We start from the raw sequence: 22852 nt of genomic DNA, 5'->3' as shown, positions 1-22852 counted from the left end.
TAATCATTCATGTGCCAGCTCACCGTTGCTGTGCCACCCAGTGATGATTTACAAAAAAAAAAAAAATAGGATAATTATATAATAATGATAATAATAATGAATTCAATGAATTGATTCATATGAAAAATTCAATGGGCTTGATGCCCACTTTTCACATATTTATGAATGAAATATTGTACGTCTGAGATGCACCATATCTGTCTGGCTGCACCTCGATCAAATCCAGAAAAAAAAAAAAAAAATCAAGCTACATCAGCTGTCTACCCTGTGCCCGCACTTAGACATGGTCTGAGCAGGCTTATGTTAATATAGACTTTCTGCCACTAAATTGTCACTCCGCCAGAAGCATCTCCAACGACACCGCCGACGCTGCATCGGCAACCCATCTTGGCAGAGAATGTTCAGGCACATTGGCAAACAGATGCGTTCAGCGGTTGAGTCAGCTGGTGATCCCTTTGATTTTGAGCAGGATTGTATATCCAATCCTCACTGGGTCAATTATCTGGGTTTCTATTGATTGTTCTTTTGTTAGTTTGCTCTCAATGAATTACGCTATGTTCAGAATCAATAAAGTTTTTCAACTGAAATATTGAATTTAAAAGGTGTGTGCGATTTAAGTGCTCCTTACCATGGTGTAAGTATGTGTGTGTGTATATATATATATATATATATATTTTTAAAATCACAAAATGGTCTTTGAAAAGGGATGTGTAAACTTTATATGTCCATGAGATAATACAATTTTCATTATTGTCCTCATAGTTCTGATCTACCAGGCAAACAACACCGACAATGCTTTGATGACAATACAATTTAATGTGAGTGAGAGAGGAGTGTGTCGGCGCATGTCATCATGCCCAAAGATGTACGATGACATCAGCTGCCTGAAGGCCTCACCGTCCTCTGTACTGAATGTGAGTGTATACTTTTATGTATAAATCCCTGAGGCTGACCTTGCTGCCAATTGGATCCATAACACACACACACAAACACACACAAAGGTGATGGAGATGTAAATGTGTGGATCTGCACCTTAAACAGATGCCAAAAAAAAAACAAAAAACAAAAGCATGTCATGCAAATATGATGACATCTGTAATCGGTGCACACCCAGAGCAGAGTCCCATAGAAATACTCATTAGCCATAACACACATTTAATTAGATGTTTCTGTGGATGAAATCTGATAAAATCACAAACCTAATACCAATTCAAATTAGTCGGATATGTCAGCTAATGACACAGCACTATAGCTGTGGCCACACACACACTGATGTTGCCGGAAAATATAGCAAACCCAGAGACTCTATTACAGGAGCTCACTGAGACACGAGGCGACAGTGCGCCGCAACTGCCTTCCACTTGGAAGAATTTAAAAAAGCCATTTTATTCAAATGTTCATTTTTCCAAAATCGGACTTGGTGTCGATGAGAGCGTTAGTGGTTGTCCGCCTCTGTGTGTGCCCTGTGACTGATTGGCGACCAGTCCAAAGTGTAGTCCGCTCATGCTATTCTGAAGGAGTCCAATCAGAAGACTTTGACAAAAAACAAGTTTACTGGAAATAAAAGCATGGGTAAGCTTTTGTTTTTCAGCTGGTCAAAGGCTGTTTTAGTGAATGAATTTATGTGACTGCTGAAAGTCAAGTCCGAATCCAAAGGTTTGAGAACAAAAGTCTCGACCTCATTCCTACCCAACATCTTAAAACTAGATGAAGCCAACGCATAAAATTGCAACAAACACAAAATCATGCCCTGTGATTGATATCCGACCACTTCTTTTGCCTTCCGCTAAACAAGCGGCAGTAATACTTTTCTTCATGCTGTGAACAATCAATCACCATCACACATTCAGCAAAATTAGCGCTCACACACACTCCACTCTCCCTTGCCATCCCACAAGGCCTGCCACGCCTTCAGATGCTGTTGCTATAGTAACACCGAACACCCCAGCTGGTGCGCTGCCCTAAGGAAGTAATGTATGTGACGTACGCGTGCGTGAGAGAAAGAGAGGTTAATGTGTCCCATGTGTGTACTGCTCTGTCATGTGCAATGGTGTGAACTGGTGGGGAAAACACGGCAGGTTGAGAGGATCATTATGGGATCTCATTCCGTGTACGGCCGTATGTTCCTCGAAGTCTGGTATGGCTCGGTCAGCGGTTTTGAGCGGGGCAAGCTACGCAGCAGAACACCAGATGTTAGACCAGAGATGGGGAACTGGCGGCCCGCTTGCCCACACTCTGAGTGTTCGGTTCACTGTCAGCTAACAACCAATGCAAAACATCAAAGACAGACTAATAAACAGCATCGGTGTCACCGTGTTTTCAAGGGCCGGATATTTGAACACTAACAGTGGAGCAACACATGTAGCCAGATAATAGAACGCTACCCACATGCATATTCTTCTTCTGCATATAATTTATCATCTGCGAAAAATTACCAATACTCCCGCAGCTCCAAGAGGGTTAATTTGTCACTGTCTCCATGTATATGTGTGTCTGTATTCTACTTTCCCCAGGTGGCTTAGACGTGCATGTCAGAAGAAGCAGCACATTGGCCACTGAAATGAAGCAGCAAATGTGGCAAAAACGATTTAATTCTTTTGATTCTCTTTCATTACCGGAGCTTGACCGATACATAGGGGGCTGAGAAAATAAGTTACGGTATACATATATTTTAGAATATCAAATAAAATGCTGGAGGAGCTTAACTGGGGCTGAAGAGATTTCTGATGTGGCTATAGCACCCTCTAGCTCCGGTGTATCCGCCATCTCTGATACCACATATAATCAAAATTGTGGCCAAAAAGCCAATTCTCAAAGCAAAATACAGTACATGCCAGCATGGTATTACGGCCGGGTATCAAGTGCAATACGAAATATAAACATTAAGAGGTCATGTCTTAAATCAATGCAATGCGTATTCCTTAATACGGGGACTAAAAGATACTGTTATACTGTAGTTAACTGTACAGTGACCAAAAAAGCAAAAAACACTATTTCAATCCACACATGACGGTAGTTTACAGAAATTCCTTGATATATTATACCAATACTGCTAAAGATGCAGTGGCTCATTTTTGCGCCATCGTAATTCATTTTCCTTATTTAACTTTCACAATTAAATATGGATGTCAACAAATGCAGAAGGAACACCCTTGGCAACAGTCACCAAGGGGGGCGGGGTACTTGTCTTGATTAGCAAGAGGTCAGTTGTCGTGCTTTCCGATTGTAACGTTGCCAAAGAGAAGCTCTCCTCCGACCAATCAACAGAAGGATTTACAGAAACATTTCGATAAATAAAGGCCACCTTTCAAATAAACACCTGGTACTCTCTGAAGTTGACGACATAAATTTGAGGAAATGCTACAGTTTAATTGTGCGATTCTGTTTGTTGTCGAGGCACCTTGTGGAAGTTTGCAATACATCCATGCAGCTTACCACACAGCGCTCATCCTACTCCATTAATCAATTCTTGGAATAGATTTTGCAGCAATTAGTTTTGTCAAGACGTTGACAAAGTGTGACTAACACGATGAATTGATGGTGCCTGGTTCTGCTGCAATTACGTCTTTGTTCTTGAAGCCTCTCATGCTCCACTTCTACAGTCTCTCACTGAAGTAAATGGAGCGCTCCAATGTGTAGTACACAATGGTGGGAAATAAAGGTGCAACGATTAAGCGATAACTAATCAATTGCCAAATGAATCGCTAATTATTTTTGATGATTGATTAATCATCCAGAGACCTTGTTTGATTTAAAGTTGTCCAAATCCTCTGAATTTCTGCCTCTCAACAATAAATACTCGCAGATTATAGTCCTCCATGAAAGCAGACTGATCATCTTTGCGTTGAATCAAAATTAAAACATTTGCAAACATCCGCTTTTTACTTTGGAAAAAAAAAATTGAATAACATTTCGCCGCTTTCTGAACAGGCAATTAGAAATAATGACTTCTTTTTTAATAAAGGGAAGGAAATGCATTGAATTATGCTGGGATAGGCAGTTGTTACTCTACGTACTACTTGGTAGCTTTTTCAACTATCTGTACTTTACTTGAGTATTTCCTTTTCAAAGGATGTTTTTTTAACTCAACTACATTGGAAAACAAAAATCTGTACTTTCTACTCCTTTGTCAAAATAAGTGTTACCTTGATGACACGACAAAAACGACCAAAAAATACAGAGAGGCACTGCATTTGAGCTCTTCGATGATTGATAATTGGGATCTCGGAAGACAGAAGCAAACAGGGACAAGTGTGACAAGGAGGAATGTGAACCAAGGATCATTAATGACGATGATGCAACAGATTAGTAGAAACAAAATATTCCCCATCCATGGTTTTATTCAGTGGAGTTATTTGATATTGTCGGCCTCCAAAATTGTTTGATAACCACCATCGTTAGCTAGCATTTTTTTTTTTTGCTAGCCAGTTTACGATGTTAGCAAACCCAGTTGTGCCAAGTTATCAAATACATCTCGGCTGCTGTCTTTCATCGCACATTTTGCCCAGGTTTCATATAGCGTGTACAATACACTGTGCATATTTATCTTCTTGTCAACTTTCTCTTTGTACGCCTGCTTGGCCTTCTTGCTGTGTATCACTTTACAAGGCACGGCCAGGAACTATAGAGATAAATACATGGAAGGAAGTCGGTTGTCGTATTTTATCTCCTTCAACCTGCCGCAGCAATTTATCACACCGACTTCCTAGCTTGCCTTTTCATCTTCCTCACCTTCTATCGAGTCATCCGTCCGCTCCAACTGTCCCCCTCTTTCCAGGTTAGCGTCTTGCTGACGGATCATCTCACTCGCCGGCCTCCATCCTGCTCTGACTGACCTTCTTTCTACATATCATATCATTCTCCCTTACTTATAGATGCACTGAGCCACTATGTGTTCGTGTGTGCGCGCGTAAAGGAAGCAGCATCTGGTTCCAGTAACAAGATATAGACATGATGCATGGAGGACACTAAAAAAAAAACAGTGCATTTGCTGTAATAGCAACCAGGGGGGTTTATGTACTTAATTGCCGCTGACACCAGGCATCTATTAGGAGTTGGATGTTTGCTCAGGGGGAGGTTTTCAATTTGTATAACGCATTTTTACAATAATATTAAATAATACACATTTCTTCACATTCCCAACAAATACACAAGTATACTTAATTACTAACAAACATGATCAATTCACTGTCAAGGGGAAGGGAGAGATCAACCCCAACATTTTCTTTACAAGATAATGTTCTATGCAGGCCCACTAGTCAAAACACGGCATTCTGATTAATATTGCGTTTGTGGGATGAGTTAAGCAGTAAAATCCACCCGTTTTTGTCCATCTCACGGTGCGGCCATTTTGCTACTTGCTCTCGACTGAAAATGACATCACAACTGCTCAGGGCTCAGGTAACGAGCAATTATGGCTCAGCTTCAGAAAACAGGTGAGCCGTTACTTGAGCCCTGAGCAGTTGTGATGTCATTTTCAGTCGACAGAAGAGACAAAATCACCACCCGCTGAGGTGGCTGAAAACGGGAAGATTTTGCTGCTTAACTCATAATCCACAAATGCAATATTAATCAGATTGCCCTGTTTAGACTACCGAAGGTGCAGAGAACATATTATTGCAAATATTTTTTTCCGGTTGACTTCCTCTTTAATAACACCAACATGACGCCAGCTAGGGGAAATTGAGCTACATGCATCCTTGCACACCGCTGCTATAGCAACAATAGAACGGGGACAGGAGTTCCCAAAAATATTTTCAAAAACGTCCTTAACTCAAAACACAAACGACAACAAAACGCTTAACTGTGCAATCATTTCATGATGACAACGTTTATTTATTTATTTTTTTAATCAAAATGTGTGTTCATGACAACCAGGGGTTTGGGGTGGGTGGGGTGTGGTAATATTTCTTTTGCATAGACAGATCTATAACCTCAGCATGACATCCATGCTCATTACAATATTAATATTAATAGCCTACAGTCCACTGCCAAAGGCAAAACACCAATGCCATGTCCGGTCTGGTCATCAATTTTCTTATTCTATGACACACACACGCACACACACACACCTGGGGCCTTTGCCACTCACTGTCACCCTCTTCTCGCGGGGATGAGCCATTAATGGATCATTTGCAGGCTTTTGGAGGTAAAAGGTCACCAGGTGGGTGGATGGATAGTCTGAGGTCTCATCAATACTAGCCACTCTAACGTTAAAACTCACACACACAGGTCCAGACAAGCCTGCATGATTTTAAGATGTGCAACCAATCAGAAACACAAACACACACACACACGCACACACACACACACACACACACACCTTATTCTGATTTGGAGGCAAGGCTCTAGCATTACCATCCATACTAGTACCATCCATCTTGACTGTGACAAGTGTGATAGAAAACCCACAATCCATTTCTTTTCTGTGTTCTTTAATAGAAGAGGGTACCTAAATGGAGGTTGCCACACTTGGATGATAAACATCAGCAATGTGAATGAGAATGGCGAAAAGGGACAATGAAATAATGTCGATTGTTTTTTTTTCCTCGGTCTCGCATAATGATATAATGCAAATTCAAAACCATATGTAGTGTAGGCCTTTGTGTATGCTTCCGCACGATGCAATAGACTCCATCTAATGCAATTCTACTGAGGCGGCGGCGTCAGCTGCGGTTTTTATTTGCAGCCACGGATGCAAACAGCATATGGTGACACAGCATCTGATTAATTAATCAATGAGCGACAGTGGCGACTTAATCAGCTTTGCTCGTTGGAACCACGCCAGAATGTAAAACACCACCCGTTGATACTGTCACAACAAACACGAGCACAGACTTGAAACCCATTTGAAATATTCTCTTTAGGTCTTGCCAAAAGGTGAAAATCGTGATGCACTCATTTATTGTGACGAATCCGAACTATGATACTCTGATTCCATGTCAACAATAGCTTCTAGCAGTAGTTTGTCTGATATAATTATCAGCATGAAAGAGGAAAGCAAGACCATGCGTGTTGTTTCACGGTTGTAGTTCCGTACAACAAACATTGACAGTGACTCAAGTCATTATATTTGTAAAATATTTGATCATGAAAAGGAAGTTTCTTTGCAACGAGCAATGGCTGACAAAAAAATAATTTTGGAACATTTTAAAAGAAGACAAACACATTTTCATATAACAGCAAATTTTTTGTGGGGATTATTATGTATTTATTGTTTTGGTTTCTCTGTTTCTGCTCATTTGAATGCACTTTACATTTACTCATTGGTTGGCACACACCAATCCGCCGTCGGAAAGTCGGCACAAGTCGTCTGTTTGGCGTAGCGCGCAACGTCGTTCGGCCGAGTCAACATGTAGGTCGGGCTGTCGGGACAAATGATCGCTGTGATTGGCTGTTAGCTAGCGAATCAGTGTGCTGGACAAAAACGGGAAATGACCAAAGCGGACAAACGGTGAAAATTGAAGCTATTCCTCAACAACTAAATCAACTTGGCTCATTTTTCACATCTCCTCTATGGACATAAAGGCTGGCTGGACAGAAGAGCGCGAAGACGAATTAATTACTTAAATTCAAGAAAGACAGTCGTTATTCGAAATCACTGTCAAATAATCACCGATCGAGTGATAAAAGGCAAACTATGGGAAGCTATTGAGACGCAGCTGGGTATACCAGGAAGGATTTATTTTTAAGGCTCTTATATTTATTTTATATGCATAATTATCTAAGTTAGTAGTTTTGGTTTATTTGTTTTTATATCGCCCTTTTGTGTTTATTTAGGTTAGCCCACCCCTATATAAGCAGCCTGAGTTGTTTGTCTGGAGGTCAGTCCTGTTTGGGCTTTATTATTAAGTACTCCTCTTTTAAGTTGGGCCTTAAATCTTTATACATCAGTTGATCTTTGAGCCTTTGTTAAACCTTTTTGACTTAATTAAATGGATATTTGTCCCAATTTGAAACACTTTTGTCCTTGCCTACAGTATGTGTGGTCCGCTACAGCCATAATGAAACATTTTACAGTGTATTTTAACAAGCGGGTGGAAACTTACATTCAGGCTGAAAAAAAAAACAACAACAAAGAACAACCACTCAGAACCAATGGTTAGCATAATAAAAGACCAATTTGTGTTCGCCCCGAATAGTGTCATCTTATCACAATGCTGACGGCTTGAGACTCGTTTTAATAAACTGACAACATACTGGCCGCCTCAGAAAGGGCCATAACTCTTGTGGCGTGACAGAGAATTGATGACGCAAAGACTCATTTAGATCGAAGGTCATAGCCCGGGAAGGTTGTCATAGAGACATTTATCTGTGCCAGGAGCCGCAAATAAACACATGCACACACAAACACACATCTTGCTTAGTCACAATACAAACAATGACCTATCGACTGGCCTTGGAACTTGAGGCGCGCACAACTCCGTGCGCAAGGGGAAGATGATGTTGATTATGATGGCGGGTGAAAGGGGGGAATGGCAAAGAAGGGATGGAGAGGAAGCAAGCAGGCTGCATGATGGGAAAGAAACGAGGAGTCGCTTGAACCCGCAAGGACCCTTTGATGCATATCAATTCGTTTTATCAGCGCCGCGCGCGCGGCCAGAAAAGGCAGCACGCCCTTAAAACTCCACGCCATTGGCCGCCGGTGATGTCATCGCCTTGTGGAGGCGGCGAGGCGGACGCCGCCATTGGCTGGCCAAGTGCACAGCGTGAGAGCTCCGCTGAGGTATCACCTCCATTCATGTGTGCGTTTACATGTGTGAATGTGTATGACCACTCCCTACTGAGGCATACAGCCACAGCTATTAGGGTTTTGTCCATCATCGTGAGACCTGCTGGGATGCTCCCTAATGGATGCTCTCTTACACACCACACACACACACAAGCAAGTACACTCAAAGTGATCGTGCACATGCAAGCTGAAGAAGGGGGTTGGGAGAAATGGGTGTTGTCTCCTAGTTGTTACCTTGCGGTTGTCATGGTAACGGAGATGGAGCTGGGACTCTCCCTTGCCATAAAGCACACACGCACACATGCGCTTCCCTATTGATGTAAGCACACCTTCTGAGAGCCAGCCCTGCCCCCGTGACAGCTTTTGAGCTGGCATGAAGGGAGAGGCAGGGCAAGAAAGTGATTTTTGCGCGTGTGGAAGGTGTGAGCGTAAACATTCCCGTGAGAGTCTCTCGACGCGTTCCGCAAAGAGACGTTCATGGGAAATTAGCCCGTGGTGCGCCGTTAGAAAGCGGCTGTTCACTCTCAGGTCTCTGTGTACTACATGCTAGGCACTCCCCTCCGCCCACTCCTCAGCCCTTTGCCCCCACCTCCCTTTTGTTAGTGCATGATGTCACTTGCCGGGTCGTAATTGCCAGCCTAGCTGCTGGGATGTCTTCACGTGTGAACATGAGATGCTCGCAAACTTTTTCCGTGGCAGCAGGAGGGAAAATAGCATGCGCACTACAACCTTTGCGGTCATAACAGACAGTAACCCTGCACACCATCAATACTTCCAGAATGCTTGAAAACGATTATGTACTACACTACACTATACAATGGCATGTCCAATGATATTATAATTAACCAAAACTACCAAATAACTAAAATTGGGAAAGAAAAAAAACGTTCGTTGGCTAGGGGTGGGAATCTATGGGTACCTCACAAATCAATCCGATTCCGATTCAGAGGCCCACGATACGATTCAATTCCGATTCAGAGGCCTACGATTCGATTCCGATGCATCACTACATTGGCTTACATTTTATAGTCCATGAAAAACACTGGTACCTTTTTAAAAACAAAAAACTCAAGAAAGAGCAATGATTTTTATTTCACACTTTGACTGCTGCGCTCGTATGAGGTTTTGCTTGTTCCGCCATCTTGTCACGTATTAGCTCAGACTAGCACAGACATCTGACGTACCAACGCACTTAATCATTTGCACATTCTTTTAAACTTTGAATATTGATTATTAATACCTATGAATCAATTCAGAATCTTTTTAATATGCCGAACGATGCATCAAAAAACGATTATCGTTGACTACATAACACAAATAGAAGTGTGCTTTTAAAACAAAACAATAACTAACTGAAACTACATTTCACATTTATTAAAACTAACTATAATTATAGAAAAAAAAAATTTTTTTGTCTCAATTACTTCATACATGAATTTTTGTATTTTTTTTTTTTATTTTTTATATTTTTTATTTTGGTATTACTGTACGGCCGTACAGAGGAAGGAACGTCAAATCTTCTTTAGGGAACAGTTTCCCATTTACAATCACGACTTGGAGACATCTGAGGGATCAGCGTCTTGCCCAAGGACACTTTAACAGTCAGAGATGGGATGTGAATTGGCGACACTTAACCAACTGCGCCACAGCTGGCCTATGCATACAGGGCATGATCCGAAACCTGTCCACTAAGAAAAGTGCCTTCCGTCTTTAGGCAAGGCAAGGCAGCTTTATTTATATAGCGCATTCCATACAAAAGGCGACTCACGGTGCTTTACATGATTAAAAGTACAACATTTAAAAGCAGTTAAAAACAAAGAACTAAAAGACATTTACAAACAAAGTACAGAAATAAAATATAGCTTACTAAAATTCCCAGAAGAATGTATAAAGCAAGATTTTTTTTTTTTTTTTTTCATTTTTGTGTGCTATTGTGTGTTGCTAGTCTGTAATCTACACCACAAATGGCTACACTTCAAGGGTAAGGAATTCATTGACATTGATTAGACTTAATGAAAATTGTATTTTCTCACATTTGCAGAACCACTGAGCTGACCAAACAAATCGGCTTTTGTGAAAATAAAATTGTTAGCTGAGGCCTTAACAGGCAAACAATGCTGCATGTAGGGACGTCTATGCTCCCAGGAGTCGAGTCAAGTCAAGTCAAGTCGAATTTATTTAAATGGCCCTTAATCACAAGAAAGTCTCAAAGGGCTTCACATGCCTATAGTTGCCAAAAAATGAAGAACATCCCCTGATCTTAACCCCGATGCATGAGTCGACGTATGCTAGCATGGACGTATGCATGCGTGGGTTCGTGAGTGTGTTCTTCAAAGAAAGCGCATAAAACAAGTGTGCCATTCTCAGCTGCTCCCTGCAAATCACACCCGGACAGCCTCCAGTCTGTTCAGTGAGTAAAATGATGCGCTGAAACCTCCCCAGTGGTCAGAGGCCTTTTTCTCAAAACTCAAACACACTTCGGCCACTCAGGACTCCATAGAAATTCATAAAACACGAAAAACCGGAAGCACTAATCCAATGTAAATATTTCTCAGGGAGTGACTGCAACCAGCCACACGGTGGAAATGTATTTTGATGCTGTTACTGTTCTTACATTGTGGAGAAGTCCAAGCTGCAGCCGTCTGAGGTCAAAGATGAAGGAAGCAAACAATTGTGCACATCCTGCTCCAAATGCCATCACTATGCCACACGCTCCGTGTCAGCTGTGGCTTGCCCAGCACATGCTGTGTGTGTGTAGTCTATCCGAAGGCATGTGCGAATTTAAAGGACGAAAACGCATGCACAAAATACAACGCGCACACTTCTCAGCTTTCCACCCCGTGAAAGATTGCCTGACAGCACTTGAAAGTGTGTGAGTGATGGATCATTGCAGGGAACCCTTGCATAGCATACTGTAGTTGGTTTAAAATGCAACCATTTTTGTATCCAAGACAAAACTAACTGAAGAGACTTCATGGAAAAAAAAACAGCATTTGGAAATACGTCTGTGTCATTGTTTGTAGCCGTTGCACTTTTTGTCACCGGTAAGTGATTAACGCTCTACCGGCTTGAAATCAGGCCACTGACTTAGGGTTGCCAACTGTCCCGTATTAGCCGGGATGTCCCGTATATTGACTATCAACTCTTGCAAATACAGAAAACTGCAATCTACCGATCCTGTAATGTAAGATGCTTTTAGTAAAGCTTTGGATGGCGATCGATTGTCAAAAACGACGGACACAGACGGGTTGGCAGCTCAAAGGCTTTTACTTGTATGCTTGCTCGAACACACATTGCTGGTTCTTAAACAGTGATAGCATATTACAGCGCTCCCAAATGGAGACTCTCGGTACTACACATGACAATCACTCCACCTGTCATGTAAGGACTTCTCTCTGGCTGCGCAAAAGGACAGAAGACTGCTCGAGTCAGTCAAAAGCAGCCAAAAGTATCCATGGAAAAATAAACTTGGTGAGTCACACTCCTTTTTTACATTTCAGATTTCTTACACCCGTTTTTTGGTGAAAAGAGCCAAATTGTGGTTTCATATGAGGTGACATATCGTCGCTGTCCCGTGAAAAACACTGTCCATTTTTTTCTTATTTTTACGTGAATGTGGTTTCCGCATTAACGTGAAAATTAGAGAAAAAAATCCCAAATTCATACATCATGCTCACACCGCCGTGGCACCGTGCACCTGTCCCTTATTTAGGAGTGAGAAAGTTGGCAACCCTACACTGACTTGACCGTTGAACAATATACAGAATGCACTTTCGCACTTTGTTTAGGGACAGTGGGTCCGTAGCCCATCCGTTTTGTATCATCGGGCCCAATGCGAGCGGAGAACACAGCCCATACCTCACAAGTCACCTTGTTCCCGCTCTCACGTTAACAGCAAGCGTCAGTCTATTCCATCAAACCCCAACAGGCCCGTGCCTTGCTCGTAGTTCCTTATAGATGTACGTTGCGCAGTTCAACCCCCTTCTCGGAGGACTGCGCCTCTCGCGTGCCCGTTTTAAAAGGAATGAGAGGAGCCGCTTCTATTGTGCATCTGTGACCACACCCACAACGGCGCAAAACGGCCATTTTAAACTGCCCGTCTGTGAAAATACGAAATCCTCACAACAGACTTGCGCTAGGTAAGAAAATAGAGCCCTAAATGTCATTCTTTTCCTGAAAACTCTCTAAGATAAAACATTTGAAAGATAACCCCAACTTCATTGGAGAAATTGCCCTAATGGTTGATGCGGTCAACCTTCATTCTCTATTAAGGTAAATCCATCAAGAGCTTGTTAACATTTTGGGAGCCTCCACAGATCCACTCTGTCCCGTAAAATGAAATCCATATTTCTAATTAGTTTCACCATTCAAATCCGAGAGGCCCCGTTTTTTTGTTAGTTTTACTCAGCAATTCCATTACACTACTTTCGATCAGCCTCTCGAATGCTGATAGGGCCAAATATTTAACTCGCAGGCAGCTCCTCTTTGGAATAATCCCCTTCCTGAAGCGGCAGCATTTGTTGGAGCTTTTTTGTTATTCTAATGTGAAGCTTTCCTCAATCATGTTGGAGAGGAGCGGCGGTGATAACACGAAGCGCAGAGGTGAAGAGTACGGTAATCTTGGCCTGAAGCTAGAAATCACAACACTACTGGGAAACCATCTAGTATGAATAAGAATCCCTTCGATAAACATTGACTGCAGTATGCCACTTCAAGCTAGAGTAAATTGTTCAAATGAGAACGTTTTCCAGCTCGGCACATTGGAACGTCAAGTCCTAATGGTTTTTCTCTTGTCTTTTTAAGTCATCATCATCAGTACAAAGCAAATGTGAAAAGTCAAAATGATCGGATTTCTACTGAATGGAATGAGTTTGTCTTTGTCAGCCACGTTCGTGCTGATCAAGGTTGGACAAATTCAAAGTATCTGAGATTTGATAAAGGTGTAACCAGTGTGATCAAGTCCATCCTTCACTCTCAATCACAAATATTGATTTCCTGTCCGCTTTGCTCCAACAGTGTGCCACTAATAAGCTCAAACCGCACGTTTCATCGACCCGACGACGGAACCGCAGCTAGCAAACATAACAAAACAGAAGAGCACAAGTGGGAAGTAACGCGCTACAATTATTCCATTACATTTTTATTTCAAGTAACGTCGCGGATAGTTTGGACATTTTAGAGTCGTTTAAATGCAACATTTATGTGATTCTTTCACGAAGAAACACTACTTTTACTGCATTACAGTGAGCTCCATTCCGCTCGCTTCTTTCATTTCATTCTTTCTATTTATTATTGCTCGCACAATCGCTTTGTTTTGGTTGGTCGAGAGACAATTTTACTAATCCAACATAACCATTAGTGACTTTACGACTCCACTCAGGCAGTCGAGCGGCCACATGCCTGGACACAAAGTCGCTGCGGCTAAAAAAAGAGACAAAGTTTGAAAAGTGCCTAATTTACATGAAACGTGGCAGAAACAACGGAAGGTTTCTTAGCTTGTAACTCGCGGTCAGATGAGGCACACCAGCCCCGGCCTCACATATTGACCTTACAGACGATGGAAAGCAAAAGCTACGTTAAGCGCTGTGTAAAAATGTACACAATTCATCCTACAAGAACTCCACTTCCAACTTGAGGACTACTTTGAAGTCATATTATTCTAAAGTACTCATACTTGAGTATTTTTTTTCTACTCCACCCAAGTCTGCGGATGAATGCAAAAAGCTTTTTTTTTAATGCTTTTTTTTTTTTTTTAAATGTTATGCAATAAAAGGTAATGTTTAATTCATTTCAAGCAACTCCTAATGCTCGGCAGTTTCAAACTTATAAGTATAAGTAGTATAAGTATTTCCTAGTGTTTTTTTTTTTTTTTACTATATCGCAAGCTTTTATACAGTACCGTGAGCTTTTCATACATCGCCAACCTCCCAACAATATCGCGATAATGATCATATCGTGATATCGTATCGTGACATTTGGATATCGTGACATCCCTTCCAGTTCAAATGTGCCCTTCGCTCTTTTGACTGAACAAACAGTGGACAATACATAAGCAGTCAATCCCATTTATTCGTCTGTATGCTTCATACTGCGTGACTTTGATCTCGCTCTGTGAAAGCCAAATAAAACAGAGGCATTGAGTATCAAAGTATCCGAACTACCAAATGAATTTATTAAACAGACTTCAACTAATCCCACTCTTCAACCGATGCCCAAACTCCACACCCACAATAAGCCTTTCAACTCTTCACAGTTTGATATCCGTCTGCATAGTCGAGACACAACACGCACCACGATGAAGCTGTGAACAGAACACATACATGAAACAAAAATATGCAGCTAGCAGACACAGTCCCAAGCCTAATTAATGCCCAAAACATGGCAGTGCACTAATGAGGATGTGGACACACACGCACACACACACACACACACTATGAGCCTCCAGGGCGTGACAGGCCAGTACGCCAAAAGAGGATTTATGGTGAAAAGAGTTTTAGGGAGGAGGGCAAGAAGAAGAGACAGATAAGAAGAGTGGAGAGGAGAGGATTACATGGTGACCATTTCAATGCTAAAACATACCAGTTGGCTTGGGCTCTGGGTTGGCCCAGTACACACACGCGCACACACACACACACACACACACACACACATGACTGACACTGGCAAGAGTGTATCATCTGAATGACAAGACCATTGCGGGTTAACCTGCTGTGACTGAGTCGGCTATAACCAGCGTCCTTGCTTTTGTCAACGATTCTGCGAGCACACACGCCCGGCGACATACTGTCTTTTATTACTATCAAACCAATAACCTCAAACTGTACTACAAGCTGTGTACCAACACTATTTAGAAGGACATAAAGGGTGAATGATGAGCCGCTCTTCCGCATGACACAGCTCGAGTCGACAGCATACAAAAGCAGATATTGTGCATGCAGTTAAAGCGAGCGCAAGAATGAGCAGGGGAGTTGACGCAAGGATTTTTGAAAGAAGACGCAAACAGTGAATGAAAGTGCAACTTCTAAAGATGAATGTCCCTGAGGTTGTACAATTTGAAATTTGAACAACATGGTTTTTCAGTTTTTTTTAGTTTCTTGAGCATTGCTTTTTCCTTCCTTTGTGACAAAAGGAGAACCCACAACAAGGGGTGATTTAAAAAAAAAAAAAAAAAAAGCACACGAGAAGAGATGAATATGCAAAGGGATACCTGGACTTCAATTCAAAGCAGTAACTCATGTTGATCAAAACTACAACGATTAGTGTGAGGTGCATCTGTATGCAAGTCAACTTCACTTTTGTCATTAAAGTTGTGACTTGCATTTGAATGAGAGTTAAATGAAAGTTATAACAATGCCTGTACTTTTATAATACTAAGTATTACACACGGGGCAGTGTGACACTGGAATAATTTCTAATATTTTCTATGTGAAATTTTGCTTTGAAAAACTATTTAAAAAACTAAACAAAAAAAAAAAATTCAGATACAACCATGAGTAAAACTGTGAGTGATAGGGGAATTTGTTGTCTTTTAAAATTTTAACCATACTACACTGACAGCTTTCTATCCATAACTGCAAATATGTTATATTGATTGAGATTATTTAATCATGCTTATCACGATAATGTGTTATAATTAGGGATAGACCGATTATTATCCGGGCCGATTATCAGCACCGATATTTGGCTTTTTGACGAATATCGGCGCCGATAATCTTTTTTAAAACTCTGCTGGCCGATAATAAATCAATATAAAACTGTGGGAAAAAAAACAAAGATGTGAAAGTTTAACATTTCTGTCATTTTGAAATTGTCATTTACTGTAGAAAACTATATGGAGCTATTGTTTAAGTTTTCATTTATCCTTTTTAGGACAGGCTAACAACCCTGGGCGCTCCCTGAACTTTTTGTTAGAATTTTATAACAGAGATGTATACTGGCAAACATTTCTAGTAGTAATTATTTGAAAAAAAATAAATAATAATAATAATAAAAAAATAAATTAAAGAATTTAAAAAATCTACATTATGCAAACCTGAAACATTGTTCAATAAACATGCTTAAGGACCTTACAAAAAAGTTAAGAGTAAATTTTCTTTTGATTTTGATGCCAATATTTTCCTTTATACTGAAAATGAATATCGGCTCCAAATATCGGTTATCGGCCTCCTTGACTACTCATAATCGGTATCAGTAAAAATGCCTATCGGTCTATATCTAGTTATAATACACAAAAAATCAAATTTTTCAATGCACCACAGCATCATGTACATCAATCGTGCATTTTAAAAGCCATACTGTATGTCAAAACGAAGGCATGAGATGGTGACTGGCCTATGATGTGGTGCATCCAGGCACAGACGCGGTTAGCGGTGCATGCGGCTGCCAGACACCGAGGTGCCATGTTGCGAGCTCGGAGGCCGACTGTGTCAATGGTACACGTACAGTCGGGCGCAGGAATGCTAAAGGACAGTGTGACCGGCTGCTGGCTTGGGCACCAAGGCGGCCACATGCTGCTCGGGTCAGCGGGGAATGAGGCCACAGCCTTGGAGGCCAAAAGAGGAGGAGGAGGAGGAGGAGGAGGATTGACGATGAGGAGGAGGAGGAGGGATAGTGGCTGGCGGTGAGAAGAAGACAGATTAACTTCAAAAACAATCAAAGTGGAGGGGAGGGGAGAGGGCTAGCTAACCATGCATACATGTGTATGTGTGAGTGTATGCACGTGTGTGTGTGTGTGGGGGGGGGGGGATAAAGAGGGGGGATGTTACTGTCACTGTCAGAGTCCAGGGGGTAGTTACATTGTCCCAGTTACAGAGACGCGCTGGAAGCACTGGGCATAAAGCACACACAATGGTTGAGCAGCATAACTGTGTGTGTGAGTGCGCATGTGTTGGTGTGTGTGTGTGTGTGTGTGTGTGTGTTTGTGTGTGAGCGCGCACAGAGTGAGAATAGCGCAGTCTAGACCAGGGGATCAAATGTAATCTCTCTCCACTGATACAGTTGATGAGCCGAGGAAACACCACAACATCAGTTATTACTGATTTACCCTTTATGTGTCATGCTATCAACTACAATGTGAGAATCTATTTCAAAAAGAAATTCCGCGCAACCCTAAAATTCAATTTTTTAAACACTCAACTGAAAATAAGTTAGCCACTAGTGTCATGTAAAACATTAAAACGCTCTTCTACTTTGGAAAACAAGTGTCGACACGTTTCGACTAGACTCCAATTAGCGGAGTTAGCATTGTAGGTTTTTAGACTTTACTGTGTGTTGCAAAAACAAAAACAAACAAAAAAAAAAACAGAAAAAGTAAAGCCGTTTTCACTTGATGCCAGCCGAACTAATCTCAATAGCGGTACACTGAGGTGCTGCAAGATTTGCAGCCATATCACAGAATGACAAAGGATAATGAATATGCGTCTGTCTATATGTGTTGTGTTCAAAAATGTATTGCTTAAAGCCGCAGTCAACCCAAACATTTTTTTCCAAGAATATGTTCTATGCAAGCCCACTAGTTGAAACAATTCATTCTGATAAATATTGCGTTTGTGGAACAAGAGTTAATCCACCCGTTTTTAGCCATCTCTGGGGGCGGCCATTTTGTCACTTCTGTCGACTGAAAATGACATCACAACCGCTCAAGTAACGACCCAGTTTCAACTAGTGGGCCTGCTGGGAACATATTCTTGAAATTCTTTAAAGCCCAATGCCACATAGGTGCTAGTTTAAATAAACAATGTGCAATTCTCCTTGTTTGATGTTTAGTTTGACACTTTTAACTTCTAGTGGCAATAAACAGCTTGAAGCCGCTTCTTCGCGTTTTACTGATTTTAGCAACATGAACGTCAAACATTAGGGGTTTCTAAGCGCAACATTCACACATCAGTGAAGACATTGACTGATGCTAAGAAAATTCAAAGAAGTCATGCATGTCCTGTGTGCGAGAGCATATTGATAACTAATAAAACAAATGAATACCTTGCTGGAGGCAAAGTGATGTCATCAATGGGACTATGGATGAGTTAAACAAGTAACAATTACAGCAACCCCTGCTTGGGTTGCACAGCATTGTGCTTGACAAGCTATCTTTAATGAGAATGGATCGGGGAGTTAATATTGGGCCAGAAAAAATGTGAGCGTTTGAAAACAATCCCATGTTGCAAAGAATTAAGCAATTATTCTTCGCTTAGAATAGAGAGGCTGCCACTTTACTCGTAACGGCCTCGCTAACTAACTAATTAATTCACCCACTTCAACCACTGTTACGCGCGAACCTGCCGCCGCTTTGATTAAAAATAACTTAACAACTCTGAGCAAAACACTCCCATCTGAAGCAAAACAGATGTAAACAAAAGTGACGACAACGGCACTCAAATCTTTGTGTGCGCTTACTGGCCGATATCTTTGTGAAAAGAGGATTGTGGAAATGTCCCACCAGTGAAATTAAAACAAAATCACGTATAAAATATACATATAAGCATTATAAGCATACATATATAAATAAACATACAAGGCTTGAAATTGTTTTCTTTGCGAGACAGTTTTGTGAATAAATGACCTCATTTGATGAGCAACTTTCTAATTGTATGGAGCTTTTTTTTTTGCTTTTTTGCTTTTTTCATAAAATCCAGAAAAAAAAAAAAAGCTCTGCTGTAATGTAATTTTGAGAACATTTATTGTGCAGACATCAAAATTCAAAGTCAAAACTCAGGACTCCATTGTGAAAACAAACAAATAATATTACCTGTACGGATAAATTATAAATTATTAATACTAATTATATTCATATACTTTTAAGCTTATATGCCATTCCTCTTAGGTGAATTACACCGTAACTGAAGTTAATACATTTTTCATGATTTTCTCTCCAGAATGCAGAAACTTATTAATTTGCTTGCGATTTTGCTATTCAAAGTTGGATGCTCTCTGCTTTAACGTGGTTCCAGCCAGACATCTGTGAAAAGTGTAATGCATCACCCAAGCATTTAATTGCGGCGTTAAACGCCCTAGTCATGTCAATTCTAGGGTTAGCTTAGCATTTAGCATGGCTTCTCCATCTTTTCTTGTCATCCCATCGTGAATATGAGTGAGTATTTATCAGAATGGACAGTAGCTTGTTTACTACTGGTAGTGGTAGTTTGCCAAAGTTGGTACTTGCAAATGTTAACGGAAGCCCGTTTGAAATCGTAGGCAGACCGGCCTATAAGCGATTAATATTTTTTCCAGCCGGACAACAAGGCGGATAGACGGACGGCGGGAGGGTACCCCCGGCTGGAGGCGGTAGGCGATTATCGGACCGCAATTTTTTAGTAAAATGCCCAGCTCTGGCAAATAGTTCTGCCATTATGAATTTAATCCTGTTCCACTTCAATTGAGTATTTGGATATTTATAATTCTGTTACTTCATATACAGTAGCTAGAGTGGCCAAATATTACAAACATCGTCAGAGCATTTAAATGATGGATGGCAATTTGACTACATTTCCATCCATCGATCCATCCATTTTCTATAGTGCCTGTTTTAGTACGGGGCTGGACCCTAGCCCTGCTTAGGGCGAGAGGCATAGCGCACTGTGGACTGGTCACCAGCTAGTAGCAGGGCACAAACAGACAACTAGTCACACTCACACCAATGGACAATTAGAGTTGTAAATTAATCTAACATTGTTTTTTTTGGAAAGTAAGCCGCATGCAATGGGGCTCATATGAAAACTCCACACAGGAGTTGAAACCCTGAAGCTCAAGACATTTGAGCGGAACAATGTCCATCTGAATGTTCTGAACTCCTGTTTTCTTGCCACTGTTTGAGAGTTTGCTCATCCTTTACAGTAAACCAGTTGAGACTGAATGCAGTGCCTCAGTTTTGCATCAATTGCTTTGATCAACGAGCAATTTCACAGGACAGGACTGACCAAATTCTTAAGAATGTGATGATTACTATGCTCATGTCTAACTGTATGCTACCTAAACTGAGCATAATCTTTGTAAAGTCACAAAATCCTTGCATTGGATGCAACTCATTACATCGTGCAGGTCTGTTGTAACAGTCAGTGACAGCTAGTGTACAGTACAACAAAGTGGGCAAACAGAAACAAAAACAAGTCAGTTTTAACACATTTTCTTCAAGTAACGACAGAATTTCTTTGAGTTCTCCAAAAGTCCATGTTCTCATCTAATATGGCACCGGGCAACTAACCATCTGAAATTTGATATCGACTTTTACTGCGGGCATGCAGTATGTTTAGCAAAATATACTGTCAGAGTCATCCTGTCCCGTGAATGTGCTCCATATTGGGTTTCAAACTGAGCTGGAATTAGATCAACTGAAGATGATATGTACTATAGACCTCAACACACTTTCACTCCCATGCACTTAAGTATCTCTTAAGTAGTACGACATCCCACTTCCCTGTCTCTGCATAGTGGTTTTTACAGGCCAGTACTACTTCTATGATGTCACCAGTGTGCCAGTTTGCATGAGGGTTGATGCTACCGGCTCCGCTGTGCTCTGACATGTCCATCAAGAGGAATACATTTGGACACATAGCATGCAACACACACTGACCTGCACCTGCATGAAAGATCCCCGGTAGAAGCAGCATGCTGCAGCCGACAGGGCGCTCCACAGACTGCACCTTTCCGTCATGGTGGGCACACACCTTTGCCCGCTCACGTCCTCACTTGTCTTATTTTTATTTTTTTTTTTGCCTCTACTGTCTCTCCACCCCCACCCGGGGTGTCCGATATAAGCCCCCGAGCCCCTGAGCTAAGCCTGTCCCACCCCTGCTCTGCCTAGCCTAAAAGCCCCTCCACATAGTGACCCCCCTGACTAAAAAAAAAAAAAAAAAAAAAAAACAGCTCCCAAAAAATTGTCAAAGCTAGAGCTTTGTCAGCAGCTAACCGCACGGAGAAAGCCGCTAACACGAGAAAAGTGAGAAGAGTCAGTGCGTATCACAGCTCCTGACATCACGCCGGCTGCTGTTCTTGCTCCTCTCAGCGCACTTGCTGCACTTCACGCGGCTGCTAGGGATTACCTCATTGCTTGCTTGTGAAAGGCGTGTGGGTGGGGGGAGGGGGGACCAGAGGGAGGGGGGAGAGAGAGTGGGAGGATGGATGGGAGGGGAGAGGGCCTTGAACACTGGCAAGAATAAGCAGGGGAGAGTGCTGTCGAATTGCAGGCAGACCCCACCCACCCTGCCGGACGACAACCACCCAGAAAAAAAAAAAGAAAAAAAATAAATCACCCGAACCCCTGTCCTCGCTTTGGTGCTTAGACAATGCTGACATGGTTATGAGTGGGTGGGGAGATGAAGGAAATGAAAGTAAGGAAAGTGAAAGAAATGATAGAGGAGCAGAGATAACCAGAAATTGTAATTCCATTCCAAAAGATGCTGCTACTTAAATATTAAAAGAAAAATAATTATAATACTGGTGAACACATCAAAGCCTACTATAGCAATCATCAGATACGGTACTATGAACATATGCCCTCTAGGGGTTGCAATTATAATGGGGATGACATCATTGAGGCGTTGCCATGACATTGTGTTTTTTTCAATCATCTTCCATAAGATTGCCACCTAAATCTTTGTTTTGTCACGTGTGCAGCGGTCCCTTGAACCTACGAATGGAGATGCAGAGAGTTTCAAATGGTGTCGATAATCTTCAATCACTCAATGAGCAGCATAAGCAATTTATCAACACAATCAAAACTACGAAGTAAAAAATAAGTACACATTTTTTCATTGTAGTTTCACAATTAGTTTGAATATTGAAGGGAAAATCAGGTCGAAAATGTTCTTGACAATCATGTTCTATGTAGCCCCTCTAGTCTGAATACAGCATTCTGATTAATATTGTGTTTGTGGAATATGAGTTAAGCAGCAAAATCCACCTCTTTTCAGCCATCTCAGGGGGCGGCCATTTTGTCACTTCACAGTTGCTCAGGGCTCAGGTAACAGAAAATCATGGTTCACCTGTTTTCTGAGCTTGATCATGTGACATTCGCAATCTGAGCCATGAGTATTTGTTATCCGTGTCCTATCCATCTATCTATCTATCTATCTATCTATCTATCTATCTATCTATCTATCTATCTATCTATCTATCTATCTATCTATC

The 22852-nt window shown here is 41.4% G+C and overlaps 1 protein-coding gene across 2 annotated transcripts in view; it reads right to left on the bottom strand.

The window, feature by feature from the left end:
* Positions 1 to 21736, bottom strand: part of sh2d3ca (SH2 domain containing 3Ca) — a 48838-nt gene extending 27102 nt beyond the window's left edge. For both annotated transcript variants that reach the window (XM_086054250.1, XM_086054251.1), the window contains exon 1: positions 21297 to 21736. In XM_086054250.1, coding sequence (XP_085910376.1) covers positions 21297 to 21377 — 81 coding nt within the window. In that variant the 5' untranslated portion in view covers positions 21378 to 21736. The remainder of the gene's footprint in view (positions 1 to 21296) is intronic.
* Between the last annotated feature and the right edge of the window lie 1116 nt (positions 21737 to 22852).

Source organism: Filicampus tigris, chromosome 15 (genome assembly GCF_054856515.1).
Source record: "Filicampus tigris isolate MCC_2025a chromosome 15, RoL_Ftig_1.0, whole genome shotgun sequence".
NCBI lineage: Eukaryota > Metazoa > Chordata > Actinopteri > Syngnathiformes > Syngnathidae > Filicampus > Filicampus tigris.
Note: the sequence above shows the minus strand (reverse complement) of the source record. Positions and strands in the feature narration are given on the sequence as shown.